The 23,575-nt window shown below is 43.4% G+C and overlaps 1 protein-coding gene across 1 annotated transcript in view; it reads left to right on the top strand.

Annotated features, from left to right (window-relative positions):
* ROR2 (receptor tyrosine kinase like orphan receptor 2) overlaps positions 1–23,256 on the top strand; it is a 154,768-nt gene extending 131,512 nt beyond the window's left edge. The window contains exons 6-9 of the mRNA XM_056848715.1: positions 12,801–13,115; positions 18,165–18,410; positions 20,369–20,571; positions 21,461–23,256. Of these exons, the coding sequence (XP_056704693.1) occupies positions 12,801–13,115; positions 18,165–18,410; positions 20,369–20,571; positions 21,461–22,900 (2,204 nt within the window). The 3' untranslated portion in view covers positions 22,901–23,256. The remainder of the gene's footprint in view (positions 1–12,800; positions 13,116–18,164; positions 18,411–20,368; positions 20,572–21,460) is intronic.
* The last annotated feature ends 319 nt before the right edge of the window (positions 23,257–23,575 follow it).

Below are 23,575 nucleotides of genomic sequence, written 5' to 3'. Positions count from 1 at the left end.
ACTTTGAGATACAACCTGTTAACTTGGTTGTGATGCAAATGAGCATTTAGTGGGGACTTTCTATTCATAGATAAGGGTTTCATATGATGTAAAGGAACTGAAAATGAAAGCTAAAAAGGGCAAGGCTTTCCCATAATGGTTGCAGCTACCTTATGTCTGGGCTATAAACATGTGAGATACAAACATCCTGATGAATAACAAATAAAACTGTGTAAAAAAGGAAGTCTCACATGATTCTGAAATCCTTCTTGGTTTGCACCCATCCTAAACTCACAACAACAAAACTTACAAAATATTTGGTTCTCTTTATTTAAAAATTATTATTATCCCAACATTCACTGAAAATTGAGTTATTTATTTCAATCCCTGTAATGCATTTTTTATGCTCACTACACTCTTATTGGTACTTTAATTAAAACCTGCTGCTAAGCAGTTATATATTTGTACAGCCAGCCTATAGCTAGGAATGTTGTGATAAGAAGGCCTAAGGGTATGTTGGAAGGCAGCAGCAGACTGTATTGTAAGTCAAGTCTGAAAAAGCTAAATGTGTCATTCTTAAAGTTATTTACAGTGCAATCCTAAGATTACCTTCCCTGGGAGCAAGACCTGAGTAGAATAAACCACTTTAGGATTCCTTTTGTCCTGGATTTTGTCCTGGCAGTCTTCAAGCAGTGGCTGGACGAACATTTGTCAGGGATGCTTTAGGCTGATCCTGCATCGAGCAGGGAGTTGGACTACATTAAGAATGGTTAAGAACGGTGGTTTGGAGCGGTGGAGTCTGATCTGAAGAACCGGATTTGATTCCCCACTCCTCCACATGAGCGGTGGAGGCTAACCTGGTGAACTGGATTTTTTCCCCCACTCCTACACACAAAGCCAGCTGGGTGACCTTGGGCAAGTCATTCTCTCTCAGCCTCACCCACCTCACAGGGTGTCTGTTGTGGGGAAGGGAAGGGAAGGTGATTGTAAGCCGGTTTGATTCTCCCTTAAGTGGCAGAGAAAGTCAGCATATAAAAACCAACTCTTCTTCTTCTTCCTCTTCTTCCCCTTCCAACTCTGTGATGCTATGAAATGTCAGGTACTTAAGTGCTGCTACAGACTTTAAATTCCAGCTTGACCATTAACTGGTATTCAAAACAAGAGAGATTGTATTCACCCTGTGTAGTATTATCCGGCGAAACAAATTTTGCAAACTCTAGACCACAACGTCATTAGTAGCTGTAAGAATGGTTAAGCCAGCTACATAATAAGTAACTGAGAAGTCAGTACAGCTTGGGGGAGTGACAATAATATCAAGCTGGAAGCTTATTCTGAATTCTCTCTCAAAAGTAGCAACTGAGAAGAGGTCAGGCTTTTAGTTCATGGAAAGAAAGCTGGAAGATGGCAAGGCAAAGATGCCTAGAGCTATATCTTAGCCAACATTTTAAATGCTGTATATTTTCCTTGTGAACCTCATCTCATGTTTTGCTGTTAATTTTTAAATTCTTAGAAGTATTAGCTGTGCTATGGGAGCTCAAAAGCAGATGTAAGGACATGATTTGGAGGTTTGGGAAGCTAATTTACATATAAATCATCAGTAACGTGGCATGCCACCAGCTATTCAGCAAAAAAAGTAATTTGTTTGTAATCATGTAATGTACCCCTTATTTGTGTCTCTAGAGATATACCTGAGGAAGAGTGTGGAGTAGGATTCAAAGCTCATTGGGAAAGCAGGGTGCATATATAGAGCAGACACACTGAACTAGTACTTAAGTTATAAACATTACAGATGGCAGACTTGCAAATGCAACAACCCAGAAGCCCATATAAGTAGGTATATACAGTTATTGTGTAGTGAGTGGAAAGCAATCGGTTCAAACCCAGAAGTACTCTCTTCACCTGTTTTGCCAACTTGGCATTGGGAGCAGGGTTCTTCCTGGGTTCAGATGCTTAGAATTCCTCTGAAGACATTTTGTCTGTAGTGAGAGGTGGCGGCGTTTAAGACTATTTGGATATGATGTTTTTTGGCTTCCTACAGGCATACCTTTTCCGGCACTGAGACATTCTGGGGTTTTAAACCCATTTGTGCATTATGCCACCTTCAGCTCTTTACTTGTAATTCCAGATGGGTGGGGAGAAAGGCACTGGATACTGGTTCCTTGGTGTGTTCGAGGCATTCTGCACAGGCATGCTACAGCAAGATGGGTTACAATGAGCCGTTTAAGTACCAAGCTGAATAATGCTGGGTGCTCATTTTTCCTCCCATGCCCCCAATCTATTTCTGAAGCAAAGGGTCCAACCCCAAAACAGTATAAATGTAGCTCAGGAAAGTAGCATGGGAGAGAATGTTAGGGGAGAGGGTATTTACGGATATAAACTTGGCCAGCAAAGGGCTAACTGACTGAGGCTAGGCAGCAGCTCTGGGCCTTCTGGAAGCCCTCCCTCCCTCCCTCTCCCATCCTTTGAGAGGCAATCAGGTGAAAGAAACTGCTTGCACATTTCCCCACATCTTTGTAAATGAAAGGAAAAGTCAGACCTGCTTTTGAAGGGAGATTTGGGGACCACTAAGTGGATAAATGTGGGGTTTGTTTGTATCACACCTTCAGCTATGCATGCATTGAATGTAACATGAGAATTAACTCAACACACACAAAGAAAAATGAAGTGTACATTGTACATGGATTGTATGTGTGTTCACTATAACTTATGAATAAGGTTACTGAAAGTGGGTGGGGCACATATTTCCTTTTTTAAATAGGTTTCCATACTTTAGTAGCAACCTTAAGTTTTCCACAAATCTTTTGGCTTGCTTTTACCTTCAGCCAGTGAAATTTGTAACTCTGAAAATGGAATGTAGTGACACCTACTGTCCAAATAATAAATTTCTTCTGAAAGTCATTTCTCCTCTTAATGCTGTTTTCATTCCTCTAACTTCTTCTGTCTTACCAAATCTTTTACTTTCTCCTTTTCCTGATTTTCTCCAGCTTCAGTGTTTGAGGTTCACCCTGCATTGTATTCCTTCCTAGTTTCTAGTTATCTGACTCTTTCTTGCTAAAGGATCTCTGGGAATTGGTCTTAAAGCAACATTGTCTATATTGCATTTATCTTCATTCCTAAATCCTCCGAGTATAAGATTTCATATAGCTAGTAGCTGTTGTGTCTCATGATACCTTCACAGGGGGCACATAAGATTCCTGGTTCTGATGAATTTGGTGCCCAGTGGTTGTGGGGTAATGTGGGTTGAAAGAAATGTTGTTGCCTCTGGCAATATAGCTTGCAGTACAAGTTCAGACCGTGCTTGTCTCTTCTGAATCTGTTCAGGTTGTTCATTAGCCCTCGGGTGTTTTCTGTTGCGCTGGTACATGTTCTCTGTCAGTGTTTGAATATATTATGATTGTGGCTCTGGACACGGTGCCATTATCATCGAAGTCACCAGGTATCTGCATGCATATGAGATCTTGTACTGTGAAGATCTCTGGTCATAAGAAGAACAAGAAGAAGAAGAGTTGGTTTTTATATGCAGACTTTCTCTACCACTTAAGGAAGAATCAAACTGGCTTACAATCACCTTCCCTTCCCCTCCGCACAACAGACACCCTGTAAAGTAGGTGGGGTTGAGAGAGCTCTAAGAGAGCTGTGACTAGCCCAAGGTCACCCAGCTGGCTTCATGTGGAGGAGTGGAGAAACCAACCTGGTTCACCAGATTAGCATCCACTGCTCATGTGGCGGAGTGGGGAATCAAACCCAGTTCTCCAGATTAGAGTCCACTGCTCCAAACCACCACTCTTAACCACTACACCACGCAGTTGTCTTTGTTTAACTTGTGGCTTCTGCCACCAGAACGTAAAGAATGATGGGCTGAAAGTCTTGTGTGGATGGAAGAGTTGTTCTTAGTGCATGCCCCTTTACCTGTTCTGCATCTGTGTTTATTTTGTAGATCCACTAATGCTGAATGAGTATCCTTACAGCTCTGTAGAAAGATTGCTTGGCTTGGTCACTCAGCCATTACCTTCCTCTATGGCAGGGGTGGGGAACCTTTTTTCCACCAAGGGCCATTTGGATATTTATAACATCATTCGCGGGCCATACAATATTATCAACTTTAAAATTAGCTGACCAAGCCCCAAGCAGGCAGCTGCCCCAGATGACCCCCCCCGGCGCAGGCAAGCAGGCAGGCATCCAACTGGTGGCGCACTTGCCCACCTGGTGGCACAGGATGGTCTGTTGCCTGCCGTCCAGCCACACGCCAGAGTTGCTCCTGCTCTGCATGGTCGAGGTCAGATTCTACAGCCAGCTCCTGCTACCTCTGCCTGCAGGGTGAAATGAGGACACACTGGCTGACCCCCCTTCTCATTCTGGCCCTGCCCCCTTTAACCCCTCCATTGTCACCACTTCCGCCCCCAGCCCTCTTGTAGTACAAATGGAATACGTGTCTCCACGGCCTGGGTGGGAAAGGGTTAACAAAGTTTCTTGGGCAGTCCTACTAGCTCCATAGCTAACGACTCTTCTGCAAGGGGGAAAAAAGGTTCCTTTTCTCAGCAAAACAAACTCACATCCGCCTTGAATAGAGGCTATTCCTTTCCGCGGGAGGGGGTGGATCACCAGTCTTAGATCCTTCTGAGCTAGAGACCTGCCAGGACCCATGAAGGGCCAGATCAAATGATTTTGCGGGCCTTAAATGGCCCCCGGGCCTGACGTTCCGCACCCCTGCTCTATGGCCATCTTGGCAGACAGTGAGTGAACAGCAGTGTTGGATTACCCAATAGGCAGAGTAAGGACATGCTTAGGGCACCAGCAAAGCAGGGACACTAAAAAAAACTATGAGAATTTTTTAAAAGAATTTGATATTTCAAAATTTTTTTGAAGGTGGAGCCTGGGGAGGGCAGGTTTTGGAGAGGGGAGGGGCATCAGAGGGGTATAATACCATAGATTCCACCCTCCAAAGCAGCCATTTTTTCTAGGAGAAATGATCTCTGTCATCTGGTGATCAGTTGTGTAGCGCCCCTGGTTGCCCCCTAGTGGCGGTGCTGGGTACTGCCGGGTCTGGCGACGGGTCCGTTCTGCCACTCGACTTCCCCGCCCAAAGACAAATCTTCCCGGGGTTACTCCGTCTTGAGGTCTCCCGGTCCCTCCCCCTCTTCCCCTAGGGAGGTGAAGAGCCGGCCTCAGAATGAGAGGGACAGGAGGGGTTAACGCCACTCCTCCGTCCCCTCGCAGCTTGGCGTTGCCTCTATTCGCTCTCTCTCACATCCAGGTCAACACTACCTCCTTCCTCCCTGGCCTAGGCGCATGCGCTCCTTATATGGGGGAAGCCCCGCCCCCTCCCTTCCTCAGGCCCCACCCACCCAAGGTGATAAAGCTACTCTGTTCCTGGCCGGCTTCCGTCCTGGCCATGCTTCTCCCTTCCCCATTCTGGCTCCTGGCAGACGGGGATCCCTCGTTCTCCCTCCCGACCGGCAGCTGAAGCGCCATGCGGAGCCTGGCGTTCTGTCGCCTCCACGGCTGTCTCCTTGGCTGCGCTGGGAGGGCCGCTGCTGCTGCCAACTCCGGAGCGGCTCCCTGAGTCGCGCCGGCCGTTTCTGGGGCGCAGGGACCCGGAGTGTCTCTCCCCCCCCAGTTCCTGTTCGGGCCGTCTTCCCAGCGGCCCTGGACAGCATTTCTCCCACCCGCCTCCCGGTAAATGACTTCCCCCGGCTGGGTAAGGGTGGGGCCAGCGGCGGTAGTGTGCGCAGGAAGGCCCGAGGCGTGGGGCGTGGCCCGCATCTCGGAACAAGTTGTAATTCTGGGAGATTTTGAGATCCCACATGGAGATTGGCAACCCTAATGCAACGTCTAGTGGTTATCTATATGCTGTCACAGGGGCCCTTTTGCTTTCTTGTTCTATTATCTTCAGCATTTGCCTCTGTTAACCCCATTCTGCTTATTAGCTTTTGGGGATCTGGTAGTATTATTCCCTCCTGGTTCCATTCCTGTATCTCTAAAAACTGTGTAAGGTTCACGTTTCATTGTCTTCTCTTTTCTTGGGCCATCCTTCATACTTTGTATTCTTAGTCTGAAAAGTCTGATTCTTTTGGCTTCTAATAGCAAAGTCATGCTGATGGTATCCAGTTCTGTCTTTCTCTTCCCTCCTTTTGTACTGTTCTAATTAATCCTTCCAGCTGACCCTCAGCTATTTCTGCCTATATTATTTCAAGCTCAATGTGTAAAAGACAAACTTCCATTCTGTTTTCCTCTGAACCTTTACTTTACCCTTCTCTTTCTCTCTCAACTGGCAGCATCACCTCCCAGTCTTCTCTGCAAATTAAGAGCTTGGGTGTTGATCTTTGATACTTCTCTCTTTCGGCTCACACAGGACTGCTCTATCTAAGGTTTGTTGGTTTCAATATTTCTAAAATTATCTTCCTCGTTCATTTTCTCTCATGTTGACTGTTGTAGTGTTTTCCTCATCAGTCTGTGAGTCTCTTTGTTATCGGTTGTTTTATTCAAAATTATTCATTCTTCATACTTCAGTCATGTTAAGTGCCTCATGTTCTTCACTAGTTCTTTCTTTCTTTCTTTCTTTCTTTCTTTCTTTCTTTCTTTCTTTCTTTCTTTCTTTCTTTCTTTCTTTCTTTCTTTCTTTCTTTCTTTCTTTCTTTCTTTCTTTCTTTCTTTCTTTCTTTCTTATGGATGGCATTTTTACTTCTTGTAAGCCAGCAGTTAAGGACCTGTTTGATTTTATTACTTTATTGCTCCTAGAGTATTATATCTAGCTCCTTAAATAACAAATTATCGTGATTATCAGAAAACCCAAACAACTCCCAAATTATCAAGAGAAGCCAAGGGCAAGCCCACAGCCAGCACTTAAACAGATTAGCGGCTGAATTAATTTACATTGTAACATTTTTTTAGGCAATGGACAATGAAAATAAACAAGGTAAGCATATGAACTTGTTTAATCTGTCCAGAGAGTGTACACAGTCACATTGTCAGGATGCCCATTATACAAAAAAGTGCAAAATAACAAAATTTCTGAAAATAACAAAATATCTGAAAACCAAAATAAACATCACTCAAGATTAAAACAGCCTCACCATAGATTAACCAGTCAATCAAGTTTTATTTAGATACAATATCGCTCTGAATAAACACCATAGACTAACCCAGAAAGAGAAACCTTGAACCATGATAGGTGTGATTGGTGAAAATAGCTGATTTTCAGATGGTTTACCTGAACAAACAGCTGACCTTCATGACCTTTACATAACTGGGAGTATCAGAATTACTACAAAAAGTTCATACGGAATAAAACTTTGTGGTGCTTCCCTCAGCCTATATGGTTGTCAGTAATCTTTAGACTAGTGTAGTAATTTGACCTTTTCATGCAAGTCTGTATCAATAGTTGTAGTGGCGCTGTATAACTGGCTAGATCTCTATAATTTCCCTTACTCTTGCATCTCATTTGCATGCTTTACCAGTTGTCAGCTATCTTGACATTGTCTTTTGCTTCACTTTTAGCAAGTTTTGCTAATTTCTGTCACAGCCCACTCCTGAGGTTTCTGGGCGAAACCTCTTAGGAGGTGGCGTGACCCCGCCTCCAACGTAAGTTCATGTAAAACCGTGATTACATGCACTTACGCTGGCGGGGAGGCCAGTCCTGCAGGCGGCCGAGCGCTGCAGGACTGCGCCTTGCTCCTCTACTGGCACAGCCTCTCCGTGGCCTAGGCCACGGTGTAGAGAGGCTGCGCCAGCGCAGGGGGGTGGGCTGGGGGCAGGCCGGGGGGAAGAGCCACCAGTTAGGCGGCTTCCTATCCCCATTCAGCCCGGTACGCCCCAGTTAAACAAGAAAAAGCCGTGAAACTGCTTTTTTTTTTTTTTAACAGCGTACGGGAATTGGCTTAGAAAGAGGCACCGCTGTACCTCTTCCCCACCGTCCCTGTACACCACCAGCTCAGGAATGGGCTGTAACTGTAGTATAAATGTTTAAATGTTTTCAGTTTAACCAATTCCCATAAGATGTTTTGTCTATACATAATCAGTCCCAACTAGTTCCTGCTTGAAAAAATTTAAGTGTAAACCTGGCATTACACATTGATAAAGCCAGACAGTGACTTTCTGTCAGGAAACTGGGTGTAATTCAAGTTGCAGGGCCAGAGGCAAAGCTGTGCCAAGAAGTGTAGAGGTCAAGTTCCAAGAAAGCAGGCTGGTTTAGACAAAGGAACGGGGCAATAGCTCAACCTGGAACGCATGAAAGCTGTCTTACTCTGAATTACACCATTGGTTCCTCAAGGCTAGTACTGTCTACTCAGACTGGCAGAAGTTCTCCAGGGTCTTAGGTAGAGATATCAGCAGCCTCGAGTTGTCTACTTAGGAAGTACCTTGCAAGCCCAAGTGTCATAAGCCTTTGTGATTGGCTCTTATCACATATTATAATATGCTGAGCCTGTATGGTAGGGGTTCAAATTCCACCTTTGTCCCTTACTGTTGCGTGACTCCTGTTGCACTTGAAGGAACTACTGTTGGCTGTGCCTGAGTTTGCATTTTCAAGCTTACATTTATTTGTGTGATTGTAGTTGTGTGTGACCAAAGGGAGCTGTGATTGCTCATAAGTACCCAATCAGGCCCAGCACAATAAGGCAGAGACTTCCTTGTATTTGATTTTTTCCCATTTGGTCTAAGCAACTTTGATTCAGATTTGCTAAGCAGATATATTTCTGGCAAAAGCATATCCCAGATATTAAAACTCTTTCACTTCTTTGTGTTCCTTTGCAATGATTTCTCTTACGGTGGGTCCAGTAGCTTCAGTTTATCTTGGCCTTGCTCTTATCTGGCATCCTTTTTAAGACCCTCTTGCGCAAGGATGCTTGTGATTGATTAAAGTGTTTGGTAATTCAACATAATCTTTAGTGCAGATTACTGAAATAATCAGCAAACATCAGATTCCTTATTGACCTCTCATTCTTTTTAGGTTAGCACAGCGATGATCATTGCAAACAGAAAAAAGCATAGTGCTGAATCTGACGCAGACCAAGCTTAACTGCATATTCTTTGTACTCCTATTTGTGTGCTTGGGGACTGTTCAGTTACTCTGCTGTTGAAATATCTATTACCGGTCCTTGTATACCCAATAAAGTTATCAACATCTGAATACACTGTATTCAGTATTCATCTGAATATACAGTATACTGTATTCAGAATACACTGTAACCCTGAAATTCTTAAAACTGCTTTAGTTGTACCTATTAAATGTATCTAGTGACTACTGGTATATCTCATCAGTAGTACTCTTGTTCACGATACAGGTCAGCCTAATGAGCACTTCTTCATTGACTTGCATGGATAAATGAAATTATTCTGCCAGTGTGGAAACCAATGAGTGTGTATATATTTGCTCCTTGGCCAAGACTCAGAGATGAGTGAAGTGCTCCTCCTGCAGCCATCCTTTGTTGTTTTGCTGTTCCTTCCCTCTTCAGTCTACTTCTTCCTGTCTGCTCCACTTCCACCACATTCTTATACAGCCTCATGGAAGGTCCTTGGTGGCCACAACTGAGTGCCAAACTAGACATGCTGGCAATTCATTTAAATGTGGGTCTGTTGCAAATAGGTAGAAAGGATTTCCCCTATTTAAGGTATGCATGGGACATGGAGGGCAGTATGCTCACACCACCCCATGACTGACCGACTTATGTAACCCTGCCCTCTAGTGCTCTTCTTTCTGCTGAGCTTTCTTCCAATATTGAAGCACTAGATAGGACACTGTATCTGGGGTTGCACGGGAGAGGGAAAGTTCTGCATTTTTCACATGAATGCCTGTTTTTAAATGAAATTTGCTTAGAGCATTTCCATCCCACCTTTGCCTGCAAGCAGACAAAAGTGTGTACAGAAGCATACTCTGATCTAGGTTTAGAGGCGTAGTTCTGCCAGTGTCATAGTTTGAGGATCTGTCTGTCTGTCTCTCTGTCTGTCTGTCTATCTATCTCTACTGATATTCAGTGATTGTAGCCTCATGTGGCTCTTTGACATGCCACCTGTGGCTCAGTGGTAAAGCATCTGCTTGGCATGCAGAAGGTCCCAGGTTCAATCCCTGACATTTCCAGTTAAAGGGACTAGGCAAGTAAGTGATGTGAAAGACATCTGCCTGAGACCCTACAGAGCTGCTGCCAGTCTGAGTAGACAATACTGACTTTGATGGACCAAGGGTCTGATTCAGTAGAAGGCAGCTTCATGTATGTGTGCAATGTACCACCTGCCCTGTGTACCCAGAAAGTGAGCAAGGTCATTGTCCTGTGAGGCTTGTTCCAACTTTGAAACAGCCGCTGCCACAGGGACAGGAGGACAGGTAAGCTGCGACCCTCCCTGAGATTCTGCTGTTATGTCAGAGTAAAAAGTCAAGTGCTTGTCCTCCACTTTTCTGCAGCCTCTGCACTGGCATCCTAGCACCCAGGCAGCTCCCAGAAGGAGAGCAATCTGGTAGCAGAGAAGAGAGCATACTGCTACCATGACTGCCACTATAGCTGCCACCCGGGAAAAGAGCAAGCTGGAGTGGTGGTGCTTTGACTCCCCTTTCTCCATGACCAGCTTGCGCTCTTCTGAGTGCCTTGGCAATATCTCTCTCTTTCTGTCTCCCCTGAGTTGCTGTACCTTATACTGAAAAGAGAGTGAGAATGCAGAGATACACTCCGGGTATACAAGGTTCAACAGTGGAAAAGTAATTTCAAATATTATAGTTATACATGTATATTAAACATTATATCTTATATTATTGTGTATGCATAAATATTGGGTATAGTGATCATGGTATTATTCCTTGGTAGCCTCCTATCTAAATACTAACCAGGGGCAATTTTGCTTAGCTTCTGAGATCTGACAATATCGAGCTATCTGGGCTATCCAGGTAAGGTGGTGAACTGTCTAAAACAACATAAAAACAAGGCTAGTGTTTAGGGACATGTGTGTAGTAATGTGGCTCTTTTCATCGGTGGTAATTGCTTTCTGTGAGCCACAGACTGCTTACCGCTGTTGTAGTCCTTGCCTTTTGAGTGATGATTTAAGCACACTACCTCCTATTGAGCCAAATCCATTATGAAGTGAGCTTCAGAAGTTACAGAGGGAATAAAAGGAGGTGTCAAGGAAAATGCAAGGCTTTAGGAAACAGGTTGTTGTACTGGTGGCCTTAGGCAAAGAAGCTAAAGTGAGAGAGAAACTGAGACATTAATGGTTTCCTTTGTCTACCCAGATATTCAGTGTGGTATGACAGACAAGTCATTTCAAGCAATAAAACATGTTAGAAGATCTTGGATAACCAAGCTTACTGCATACAAATGGCAGCAAGGGGAAAACATCTTCCACTGAGCAGATGCCAAAAGCAAAGTTCAGTTTCCTGATTATGATGTATGTTTTAACAAAAATCAGCACAAGAGCTGTCAGGCTGGAATAGCTTAGTGCTAAGAGACTGAGTGGCCCTGACCTGGATGGCCCAGGCTAGCCTGATCTCGTCAGTTCTCAGAAGCTAAGCAGGGTCAACCCTGGTTAGTATTTGGATGGGAGACCACCAAGGAAGTCCAGGGTTGCTGTGCAGAGGCAAACCACCTCTGTTAGTCTCTTGCCATGAAAACCCCAAAAAGGCGTCGCCAACTTGACGGCACACACAAGAGACTGAGCTACAAATTAGGAAGTCCCCAATTTAGATCTAGTTCTGCCATTAATAGGTAGCCTTAAGCAAGCCACAGTATCTGTTTCAGTCCTCCATCTGCAGTATAGAAATAATAGGGATCTGTGGGATCATTCTAAAATGTACAGTAAAATAATGTGTAAATTGTATATGATATACTTTAAAACCATTAGAAATTCCCAGTATTTCCTCAACAATTGTAATTTTATTTTTTCAACAGTGAAGGAATTTTGTTAATGTATGGAGCATACTGAGAACAGTGTGAATTAATTGGCAGCAGCCCTCAACAGGGCTTAATCCTGGGACTTGTGTTCAGGGTTGTTTGGCATAACAGAAAATTATGGAATAGCATGCATTTGATGTTGTGCATCATGCCTTTTTATGTGATTCAGTAAGCACTTCTCACCTCAGTACTACCTGGGTTATCTGGAAGGCTCTCCAGGCCCAGGATATGTTTTCCAGGCTGGAACTGACAGAATTGTGTATAGCTTTCCTTTTACACCCTCTTCCAAATTAAGACTTACATGGCAGAGATCCTCACATGATATTTTGGGAATTACTAAGTAGATAATGGCACATATAAAGGGAGGTTCGGGAGCTGCAGAGGAGCTATGGTGAAGGAAATTTTTAGAACTACAGATTGGCTGGACAGTTTTACCAAAGACATGGAGGAGATTTTAATTGGTGGATCCTCAGAGAAATAGTACTTGCACGTCACTACTGACAGGGGCTGTTTTTTTTAAGATGCAGAAATCAGAGCAGATACGTCACTAACATGTCTGGTTATAAATGTTTGAGGTGACTGCATGGAGCCTAATTAAGGTTGGGAAATTTCTGGAGATTTGGGGGTGGAGCCTATAGAGGGCAGGTTTTGGGAGGGACCTCAATCAGGGTATAATGCCATAGAGTCCACCTCCCAAAGCTGCCATTTCCTCCAGGGGAACTGATCTCTGTAGCCTGGAGATTAGTTGCAATTCCAGGAGATCTACAGGACCCACCTGGAGGCTGGCAGCCCTAAGATTAATTCATATTTGAACCAACCCTATGCTGAAAACTAGTTTTATGCCAGTTTAATTGCCACTTCCTCCTAGAAATGGTGAAATTAACAGTGGCTTATTTGCTTTATTATAAATCATATATTAATGCTTGGCTTTACTTTTTTTCTTTTCAGCTGCATTTACTATGATTGGCACATCCACCCATTTATCTGATCAGTGTTCTCAGTTTGCCATCCCGTCTTTCTGTCATTTCGTGTTTCCTCTGTGTGATGAACGCTCTCGGACCCCTAAACCAAGAGAGCTCTGTCGGGACGAGTGTGAAGTTCTGGAGAATGACCTCTGTAGGCAGGAATACAACATTGCTAGGTCTAATCCGCACATTCTGGTGCAGCTCCAGCCACCTAAATGTGAAGACTTGCCACTGCCAGACACTTTAGAGGCTGCCAATTGCATAAAAATTGGAATACCTGTAGAGCGGCTCAACAGATGTAAGTTTGCCCATCATTTTTACCAAGTCTTCACTGTGATAAAATATCTGATTTATGTAGTGGAACAATCAGTTAATGATTTTAGAATTATTTAATCATTTTTGTAACTGATGAGTTAATTAATCTATTGTTTGAAGCTGTTCTCTTATGTGCTATTGTTGTTCATATTGCCAACATTGTTGAATGAAGGGGAGAAAGTTAAGTGTGAAATAAGATTTAGCTTAATAAACAAGAGCCACTGTATCATCATTCCAAGGAAAGGATATCTGTAATATTGTTTATCAATTTTATAATCTTAAATATAGAACATATTCTAGAGGCAAAAATGAACAGGTTCAAATCCTGTTAATACTGAAGAAGATTCTGGTTTTGATCTAATTTGAATTTTTGTTTATGGAGCATGCATTATAAAATAAAAATGCTGGAAACAATTCTAGAATGGGATTGGAAACACAGGGGTTTAACACATGGCCAATTTGTCTCGCCTTTGTGCCTTAAAAGTAGCGAATTCCCGTGATCTAAACGCATGACCATCTGAGGGCAGCACATCGGACCCACCTTAGGCGTGATTTAAGCAAAAAAAAAAAAAACGGGTTAAGCAATCCCTGGTTTCTAGTGATCTTTTTGGTGCTAAACCGATACTTTTTTTATTTCGATACATTACCGGAACGCCGGCGTGCATGTAATCACATGACTAGGCCGCTACTAACCTCCTTTTGTTCAAGCTCCCAGCCCCGACAAACAGCTGAGCTGCGGGTGAGCAAGGGCGGGGCAGGTGCGAGCCGCGCTGCTGGCTAGGAAGGGAAGTGACGTGACGGGGAAGGAGAGCTCCTTTTATGGACTTCCGGGGGGAGGGCAGAGGGTAGAAGGGGCGGAGCTTCTCTGGCCTGAAGAGTAGCCAGGGAGGAAGCAGGCTGTGACCCAGGCTGGCTGAGCATAGAGCCACCCAGGTAGCCTCCAAGGGAGAGGAAAGCTCAGACTTTCCCTCTGGCTGGTCTGAGGCTGAAGAGGCGCCTCAAGCCCCGACCCTCTCCAGGCCAGACAGACGCCCCCCCCCCCCCCGACCAGCCCTATAGGGAAGTGCTTCACACCGTCACGATGGTATACCGGAACGCTGGTGTCCCAAGAAAAAAGAGGGGGAGAATCGGCCTTTGATTGGATAACCCCTCAGCCAGTCCTTGGGCAATGACACGGCGGTCACTCCACTACTATCCCACATTATATGGGTGGCTCAAACACACGGGGAGCCTCCAGCAGCTACTTGCTTTGGACTTATAGTGGGATGGACTAGCGTCATGCGTTTGACTATCCAGTCTTGGAATAAAATATTGTGAGATAAGGGAGGTGCGAACCAAGAATATTCTGCCCATGCGTTAATCCCCACAGTCAGAAAGAAGGGGCAATAAGAAGTAGATGCAGGGTGATAGCATGTTAAGCGCTAGTAGTATCCAAAGGTTATGTTTGGGTTGTCCTTTTTTCATCTTATAGACGATACGAAGGCCTAAAGATGAAACCCATAAACATTCAGGAAAAAAAGTTCCTTTGTGATTTTTTTCCAAATACTTTTTCCAGTTTTTCCAATAGAAAAAATGGAAACTTGAAGGAGCACTGAGAAAAACATTAGCTTCTTTAGAATGATGAAGTGCTTTTTCATGCAATGCTTTATTTAGATGACCCAATCTACAACTCTGGAAACTAATTTCTATGTATACTATACACTTATATAGCAAATTTTCAAGGGTAGTTTTGTCCACAATTAATTTTCTGTGCACATGTTGATGATATAGTACTGGAGATTTTGAATTTTTAAAGTTATGAAGTTTATTTCAATATCCAAATGTACTGCTAGTCCTATTGTGACTCTGCAAGGCTGTTTCTCCCCTGCTTAACACACTACGTACAAAAACTTGTGTGTTCTGTTTTCAAATTTTATTTTTTACTACCTCACAAATGGCAAACACAAAGATACATATACTAAGGTCACATAAGATGTGGGAGGTCATCTCTTTCATTCTTTAGGATTTTTTTTGCTTCTAGAAAACTAAATTCCATAAATATACCAAATAGGCTAAGTTATAAATGGTGTTTTATGTTAATATAATAACATTTTGTATTCTACTTATTTAAATTTTTACCAAAAATTATACTTGCAAGATGCAGCAAACACAAGTTTTATGGGGATTTTTAAGCACTGGAAGCTGGGAGGGGGAAATTCCCTTTATGCCTTTGTGGTCCAAAGTAGCAAGAGTAAAGAAGTTTTGAGAAAGCACATCGATCTCTGACAAGGAAAGCATTAATTTGGGTACAGGAGACAAAGATGATTTAAAAAAACATGGTTTGGGCATCTTGGTTCCCCCCCCCTCCTGTTTTAACTCACTCTATCTTGAAAAAAAAAAGAGTCTAAAACTGAGAGGAAGTTGAGCTGATGCAGTCTTTTCTCTGGAGGAATAATTTATGAAATGTTCTTAACCCCAAAGTTTATGTGGACAATCTAAGAAAATCTGTGAACAAGAGGCCAGAGTCATGTCTGCTCCCCACTGTGGATCTTTTCTTCAAAGTCCAGATTTTTTTTCATTCCAGTGTCATGTTTTTCCATGCAGTGTAAATCATTATGATGTATTTGGCTGACACTATCTCTAGAATGCCTGTAGCTATCTTGGAAGGGTTGCCTTGTGGTATTTTACAGCAGATGTAAAAACTCTCCTCTGCAGCCTCTCTCTGTGTGATGTAAATGGCAATTGCCAGAGGAATCCAGATTCTGCCCCAGGCACCTGAGCCACTGCCAGACCTCCCTGATAGGCAGAGCTGCCCTCATATATTCCAAATGTGTTTCAGTCTCACTGTTTTCTGCAATATGCAGTGCATACATGATGCTGTGGCATAACCTTTGTGCTGCTGTAAAGTACTTGAGATGTTAAGCATGCACAGAGGAATAAGCCTTGCAGAAAAGTGCAGGATTGACATATCTCGAAAGAGGTTTTCTCAACTCCCAGAAATACAAGGCGGAGGCAGCCAGCCAGTGCAGATCACCTTGTGCAGCTAGGACGGTTTTTAATGAGATACATAAATTAAACCAGAACAGTTCTATTTAGAGAAGTAAAGCAAAACCAGAAAGAAAATAAAAAGCCATGAACAGATTGGTAGATAACTGCAGGAAAATAATGTCTTTAAAAAAGGTTTTGGAAGGAGAAAGAGGACTAGAGGAAAGGAAAAAAAGAGGACAAAAGTAGAAGTTTACAGTCAGTGATGTTGTAGGAATATGAACTTTGTGAAAAGTTAGATGGTCTAGATATAGGGTTGTTTGCATCCAGTTGCTTTGGAATGGTTCCCTTGTTCAGATGACGGGTGGGAAAGCCATACGTTCTGTGTTTTTTTGGTTTTTATCTACACCCACAGATTTTTCCCACATCTGTTACTTTTGAATCAATCATTTAATCTTATGTGAACATCAGAAGAATGTTCTTTGAAACATTCTGAAGCTGAAGAGTTTACTAAGAAGTGTTGATAAGTTTCGCCAGTCCTGTGCTGCGTCATGTTGGGGATTTGCCATCATCACAAATAATCATCACCTTATCTCTTAATAGTCAAGTGTGCACCAATATGTGGATTCTTAAATCAGCAGATCAGAAGTAAGTTTTTTCTACAAACTGGGGGGACTCCCCAGACTTGCAGAAAAACCTTAAAGGAGGGATTTAAAGCCCCCCCCCCCGATACAAGATCACTGACTGTGCAAGTGCAGACCAAGCTCCACTGTGCCTGGCAGGCAAGGGAGCTGCTGCTGCCATTGAGAAGGCAAAGTGAGGGGGTAGACAAGTGAGCAGATCTCTGCTTAGGGTTGCCAGGTGCCCTCTGGTGGCGGACAAACCCCCGGCAATTTCCCCCTCTGCCCACCGACCACCTGAGGGTCGGCGGGCAGATGTGCACGCATGCATACCACGCACGTCACTTCTAGTTTAGAACCGGACGTTCCGCCTCGTGAGGGGCCTTTTACCTCTTAGTTTGAGAGGTAAAGGGCCGCTTTACCACTCAAACTAAGAGGTAAAGGCCCTTTGTGATGCAGCACTTCGGGTTCTAAACCGGGAGTGACGCCAACGCATTGGTTCACATGCACACACTTAACAAGAAGAGCCTCTTGCTGGAGGAGGTAAGGTACCTGGAAACCCTATCTCTGCTGCCATTGAGGCAGCAAATCTGCAGGGTGGGCACCCGGGCAGCACAGCAGGCTTGCAGTCAAATGGAGGATGGAGAGGAGGAGTGGGATCCACTACCTCCCCACCACCATGTAAGCTGCAGAGGAGTAGCAATGCGAGTGGGGAGGAGCAGCTGCTAACACCATCCCTTACCACTGGGAACTGTTGAGTGGGTGAGTCATGTGAGCTGGGCAGATAAAGGAGGGGAGGGCAGAAGCAGCAGTGACGGCATTGCTGGTGGGTGATCTGCCTGGCAAGTGGCTTACCCAGAAGGCTAGCTAGGAAGAGGATGGGATCCCCCCCCTGCGAGTGTTGTGGGTATATTCTTATTGTAAAGTGTGGTCTCATCTGCAGATACTTAAATCACTGGATCAGGGCCACATTGACAGAAGGCAGATTTTTCAGGCAACTACCCTGCCTGCCCCAGTTTGCAGAGAAATCTGAAAATGGAAAACAAAATTGAGGTTGGGGTCATGTTCCAACAAAATACAAGAGTTCTGTCTGTGCAAGTGTAGATGAAACTCCTACTCCTCCAGTGCAACTGGGCCATTGAGCTAGCGGATCGAGGGTTAACTGGGGGGGAGAGCCACGGCCATTGAGGCCACAGGGCTGGGGAGGAGTTGCCACTGTGGTGAAGCTGGGGTGAGCGGGCTGGGGGTGAGCCACTGCTGCCGCTGTTGTTAAAACATCAATGCTGTGGGCTATTGGGAAACTCCACAATTCTCTCCGGTTACCCCTTGTCTCATCATATTTTTATTTTATGATATATCAGAGGAGTAGATTTAGTAGAGTTTGGGAAAAATAGGAAGGGACTTGGCCTCCTATTCATCATGCATCTTCTGTGAAACACTTTTTGCAGATCACCAGTGTTACAACGGCTCTGGAGTGGATTACAGAGGAACTATCAGTGTTACCAAGTCAGGTCACAATTGTCAGTATTGGGACTCTCAACATCCCCATCCCCACAGTTTGACAAGTACAGAATTTCCTGAGCTTGGAGGAGGACATGCATATTGTCGCAATCCTGGTGGTCAGATGGAAGGTCCCTGGTGTTTTACACAAAACAAAAACGTACGCATGGAACTGTGTGAAATACCTTCTTGTAGTATGTATTATTTTTTTCCCTGCTTCTAGTATTATCTTTGCATGTCTGAAGTAAAACTTGTTTTAAAATAATGCACTCATAAGGGCCTTTTTGATAGACACTTAAGGGTTACTTTACAGAGCGAAATTAGTGTGAAATCCTGTATCATTGCATTCTTTATTCATGGTGCTGAAGCCAGTGGAATGTAAATGATGTAATTTTGGTCTAGAGCAGAGTTTCCTGAACTTTTTGAGTCATGGAGCACTTTTCAGGAGAGAAATTTGTCATGGAGCACTAATTTTCACCTAGCACCTGTATACTAAACCGAATGACAGTAGTATTTTTTTTCCAGTCTCTTCATGGAGCACTAGGAGATGCTTTATGGAGCACCTAGTGCTCCTTGGAGCACAGTTTGAGAACCTCTGTTCTAGAGTGTCACTGCTGTCCTTTGCTGCGGGCAGCAACATTTTTATAACGATCCCAGAGAACAACTGTTGACCCTCTTACAAGTAATCTGAAACCTTTACATTGGCCGTAGAAAAGAGCAAGAGCCCAGTAACACCTTAAACACTACCAAAATTTCTGGCAGGATATGAGCTTTTGTGAGCCACAGCTCACTTCTTCTGATACTTTTACATTGGCTGTCTGTCTGAAAAAGGCAGGTGGTTCCATCTGAGTAGCTTTTGCTCTGATCTTCGAGTCTGTGGTGCTAATACACCAGCATAAAAGACGGACCTGGGATAGATGAGGCCGCAGGGTTCACATTCCACAAAATAATGTGATATAATTGCAAATGGAGGATTGGATCACATTTTAAAGATGTTTTCTCTCCCTGATTTGCCAGTTTTCTGTCTGCTGTGTAGGTTTGCTCTTGATGTTGGGAAGCATCCAGCAGTGTCATCTCTTACCTACAAACTGACATGCTGTAGTTCTGGAAAGGTCTCTTAGCAAATGACTTCGTTGGTTGCACTTTGTTGTGTATATGTTATACAGTTTTCCTAGAAAGCATTTTTAACATTTGCCTTTTAAATAAGGGTGTTTTTTAGGTTTTTTTTTTGGGGGGGGGGGGTTGGAAAGTTCATTTAAAAGGCTATGTGCCTAACTAGCCACTTGGTAGATCTGTGGCCTGTGTATGGTTCTGGTCGATGCCCCTCTAAAAAGATATTGCAGAGCTGGAACAAATGCCGAAAGGGCATCCAAGATGATTGAAAGGTTAGATCACCTCTCCTCTCATGAAAGACTAAAGAGTCTGTGGATTTTCCATTTATAAAAGATGAGAAGAGATGTGTGTGAACAAGCCTTATAAAATATTGCATGAGGTAGATAAAGTAGATAGAGAACTTCCCCTCACACACACACCACTGGAACTTGGGAGCACCCAATGGAAATTCTGACAGATAGATTCAGGACAATCAAAATAAAATACTACTTTACTCAACAAGTAATTTCTGCTTAATTCACTTCCAGTGGATGTAGTTATGTCCATGAGCATAGATTGCTCTAAAGGGTGATTAGACAGATTAATGGAGGAGAGGTCCATCAGCCATGATGACTATAGGGAGCCTCCAACATCTAGAGGCTGTAAACCTCTGAATACCAGTGTTGGGAAGCAACATTCATGTTGGGGTTTTTTGTTTTTTATTTTTTGGGGTGGGAGGGGGCCAGACTCCAGGGCAACTAATTGGCCACTGTGTGAAACAGGATGCTGGACTAGATGGACCACTGGTATGATCCAGCAGGGCTTTTCTTATGTTCTTGTAGTACTAGGAGTACAAACTGACTGGATCCATGGAATCTCATATTTCAGATGTGTATCAACTCTGTAGGACTTTATGTACTGTTTATTAGAAATAGAAAACAATATTTGACAGAAACAAATTTGAGCTTCATCTTTAGTTAATTACATTTTTAAAAATTTGCATTGCTTTTGTGTGTTTAAAAGCTCTTCTGAAAACATGAAATATTTTCAAAATAAACAGGTCCGCGTGACAGCAGCAAAATGGGGATCCTCTATATCCTGGTTCCCAGCATAGCCATCCCTTTGGTTATTGCCTGCCTTTTCTTCTTGGTATGCATGTGCAGGAACAAGCAGAAGGCCTCTGCTGCCATTCCACAGCGTCGCCAACTTATGCCCTCTCCTAGCCAAGACATGGAAATGCCTCTTATAAATCAACACAAACAGGTAACATTTTTTTCAAACAGGTAACATTTTTTATAGTCTTCACAAATGGAAACGAGTTTAGGGCGCCTTTGAATTGTAGACTAGATATAAGTATGCCTGGTAACAATAACATCATTATTATAAATTGTTTTGTCAAGGTGATGGTCCTTTTCATTTGTGAAATAAGATGATGATTTCTTTTACCTCCTACATTAATTAACTGAAATATTCAGATGTATGGTACTGTTTCCTTTATGTTGATACGCCATACGGTTGATGGTTTTCAAGGGTTGTCAAACACAAGAAATATATATGAGAGGGAAGGATGCGGTGTTGGATCTCTCAATACTGTAAGCAGAGTGAGTTTGTGGAAGAGACTTATGAGCATCCCCTTCCCCAAAACCAACTGTTGAGGGCTGGAAACCCTCCAAACAGGGCAAGAAAGGGGGCTTCATGGGAATCGCCTTCCCCCTTCCTCACACAGGCAGAGCAGCTCTGTGAATTTAAGCCAGCCTGGCATAGTGGTTAAGAGTGGTGGAATCTAATCTGGAGAACTGGGTTTGATTCCCCACTCCTCCACATGAAGCCTGCTGGGTGACCTTGGGTTAGTCACAGTTTTCTCAGAACTCTTTCAGCCCCACCTAGCTTACAAAGTGACTGTTGTGGGGAGGGGAAAGGGGGGCAATTGTAAGCTGCTTTGAGACTCCTTAAAGGTAGAGAAAAGCGGGGGTATAAAAACCAACTCTTCTTCTTCACTCGTGCAAGAGGGAGAAAGGGCAAAAGAGAGATATAAATATGCAATAACATATACAGAAAGACTCTTCTGTTCAAAACTTTATTTTTGCAAGTGCTTCTTGTAATCCCCCCCTTACATACAGAATTGACATAACCTCTATCTGTTTATTTTCAGGCTAAACTAAAAGAAATCAGTCTTTCCACTGTGAGATTTATGGAGGAACTAGGTGAGGAGAAGTTCGGCAAAGTTTATAAGGGTCACCTGTTTGGTACAACTCCTGGGGAACAAACTCAAACTGTTGCCATCAAAACACTCAAGGATAAAGCAGACTTAACTCTTCGTGAAGAATTTAAGCATGAAGCAATGATGCGGTCGAGATTGCAGCACCCAAATATAGTTTGCTTGCTAGGAATAGTGACCAAAGAACAGCCCATCAGTATGGTTTTTAGCTATTGCTCCCATAGTGATCTCCATGAGTTCCTGGTTATGCGATCTCCCCATTCGGATGTTGGCAGCACCGACGATGACAAGACAGTGAAATCTACTTTGGAGCCAGCAGATTTTTTTCACATTGTGACTCAGATAGCAGCTGGAATGGAATATTTGTCAAGCCACCATGTTGTCCATAAAGATTTAGCCACGAGAAATGTGCTGGTGTTTGACAAGCTCAATGTGAAAATATCTGATTTAGGTCTTTTCAGGGAAGTTTATTCTGCTGATTATTATAAATTAATGGGAAATACTCCACTCCCTATACGATGGATGTCCCCTGAGGCAATCATGTATGGCAAGTTTTCCGTTGATTCTGACATCTGGTCCTATGGAGTGGTGTTGTGGGAGATCTTCAGCTATGGTTTGCAGCCGTACTGTGGCTACTCTAATCAGGATGTCATTGAGATGATAAGAAACCGACAGGTTTTGCCATGTCCTGACGACTGCCCCGCATGGATATACTCTCTGATGTTAGAATGCTGGAATGAGTTTCCTAACAGAAGATCCAGATTTAAAGACATCCACAACAGACTGAGAACATGGGGAAACCTCTCTAATTACACCAGCTCTGCGCAAACATCTGGTGCAAGCAACACCACACAAACCAGTTCCCTCAGCACAAGCCCTGTTAGTAATGTCAGCAACACTAGGTACGTTGGGCCAAAACAAAAAACACAAGGTTTCCCTCAGCCACAGTTCATACCAATGAAAGGACAGATAAGACCTATGGTCCCGCCTCCTCAGCTGTACATTCCAGTCAATGGTTACCAACCAATGCCAGGCTATGGAGCCTATCTGCCAAATTTTTACCCAGTCCAAATCCCAATGCAGATGGCTCCTCAGCAGATGGCTCCTCAGATGATCCCGAAGCCAGGATCTCATCACAGCGGAAGTGGTTCCACAAGTACAGGATACGTAACAACAGCCCCCTCCAATGCCTCTGTGGCTGACAGGGCAGCTCTGCTGTCAGAAGGTACAGATGATGTACATAATGTAGAGGATGTTGCTCAGAGTCTGGTTCAGGAAGAGGAAGAAGAGGAAGGCTCAGTGCCTGAAACAGAATTATTGGGTGATAATGACACTGTTCAGATGGACGAGACAGAGTTTCAGTCAGAAGCCTAAGAGAGTTGTCTTATTACACATGCAACATTGGACATTTCTTCAAGATGGCTGGAGACTGTAGTCCTGACTTGCATAATTCACGTTTTTCTTTGCCCTCCTAGGCACACCTACTAATCCAAGACCACATAAAATGCAGCAATAATGATATACCGTGTTTATGCACCATAATTTCCGGCAGATGTTTGTAAACATGAAGATATAGAATTGCTGTGTTGAAATCTATAGCTGACTACAGTTCTTGCAGGGAGGCTGCTTTTATAATATACTGTTGCTGTGCAACATATAGTGGGAATGCATTGCACATCATGTATATCTTGATCTTTGATTGTAATTTTTAATGAATTCTGGTTAAATTGGTAATTTTTTAAAAAAAAGCTGAACTACAGTAGTACAAAGACTGGTTCTGCTTGAGAAGTGGTTCCCTGGATGCAATGGATATATGGATATCTACCTAAAAAAATACTTACCTCACTGATGCAGAAACTTGCAAGGGGGTGGTTCGGGCGTAGGGAAATTCAGGTACTAATATTAATCCAAATTGAAAATAAAAAGAACACAGCCAGAGTTCAGGAAAAGAAGGCAGAATGACTCAAACATATTTCTGTTAGTGACTGAGCACTGCACAACTTTCCTACCAAGATAAGTTATTTCTTCATGAATGAATAAAAGTCCAAC

The sequence above is a fragment of the Euleptes europaea genome, chromosome 4 (assembly GCF_029931775.1).
Source record: "Euleptes europaea isolate rEulEur1 chromosome 4, rEulEur1.hap1, whole genome shotgun sequence".
In the NCBI taxonomy this organism is placed as follows: Eukaryota; Metazoa; Chordata; class Lepidosauria; order Squamata; family Sphaerodactylidae; genus Euleptes; species Euleptes europaea.
Note: the sequence above shows the minus strand (reverse complement) of the source record. Positions and strands in the feature narration are given on the sequence as shown.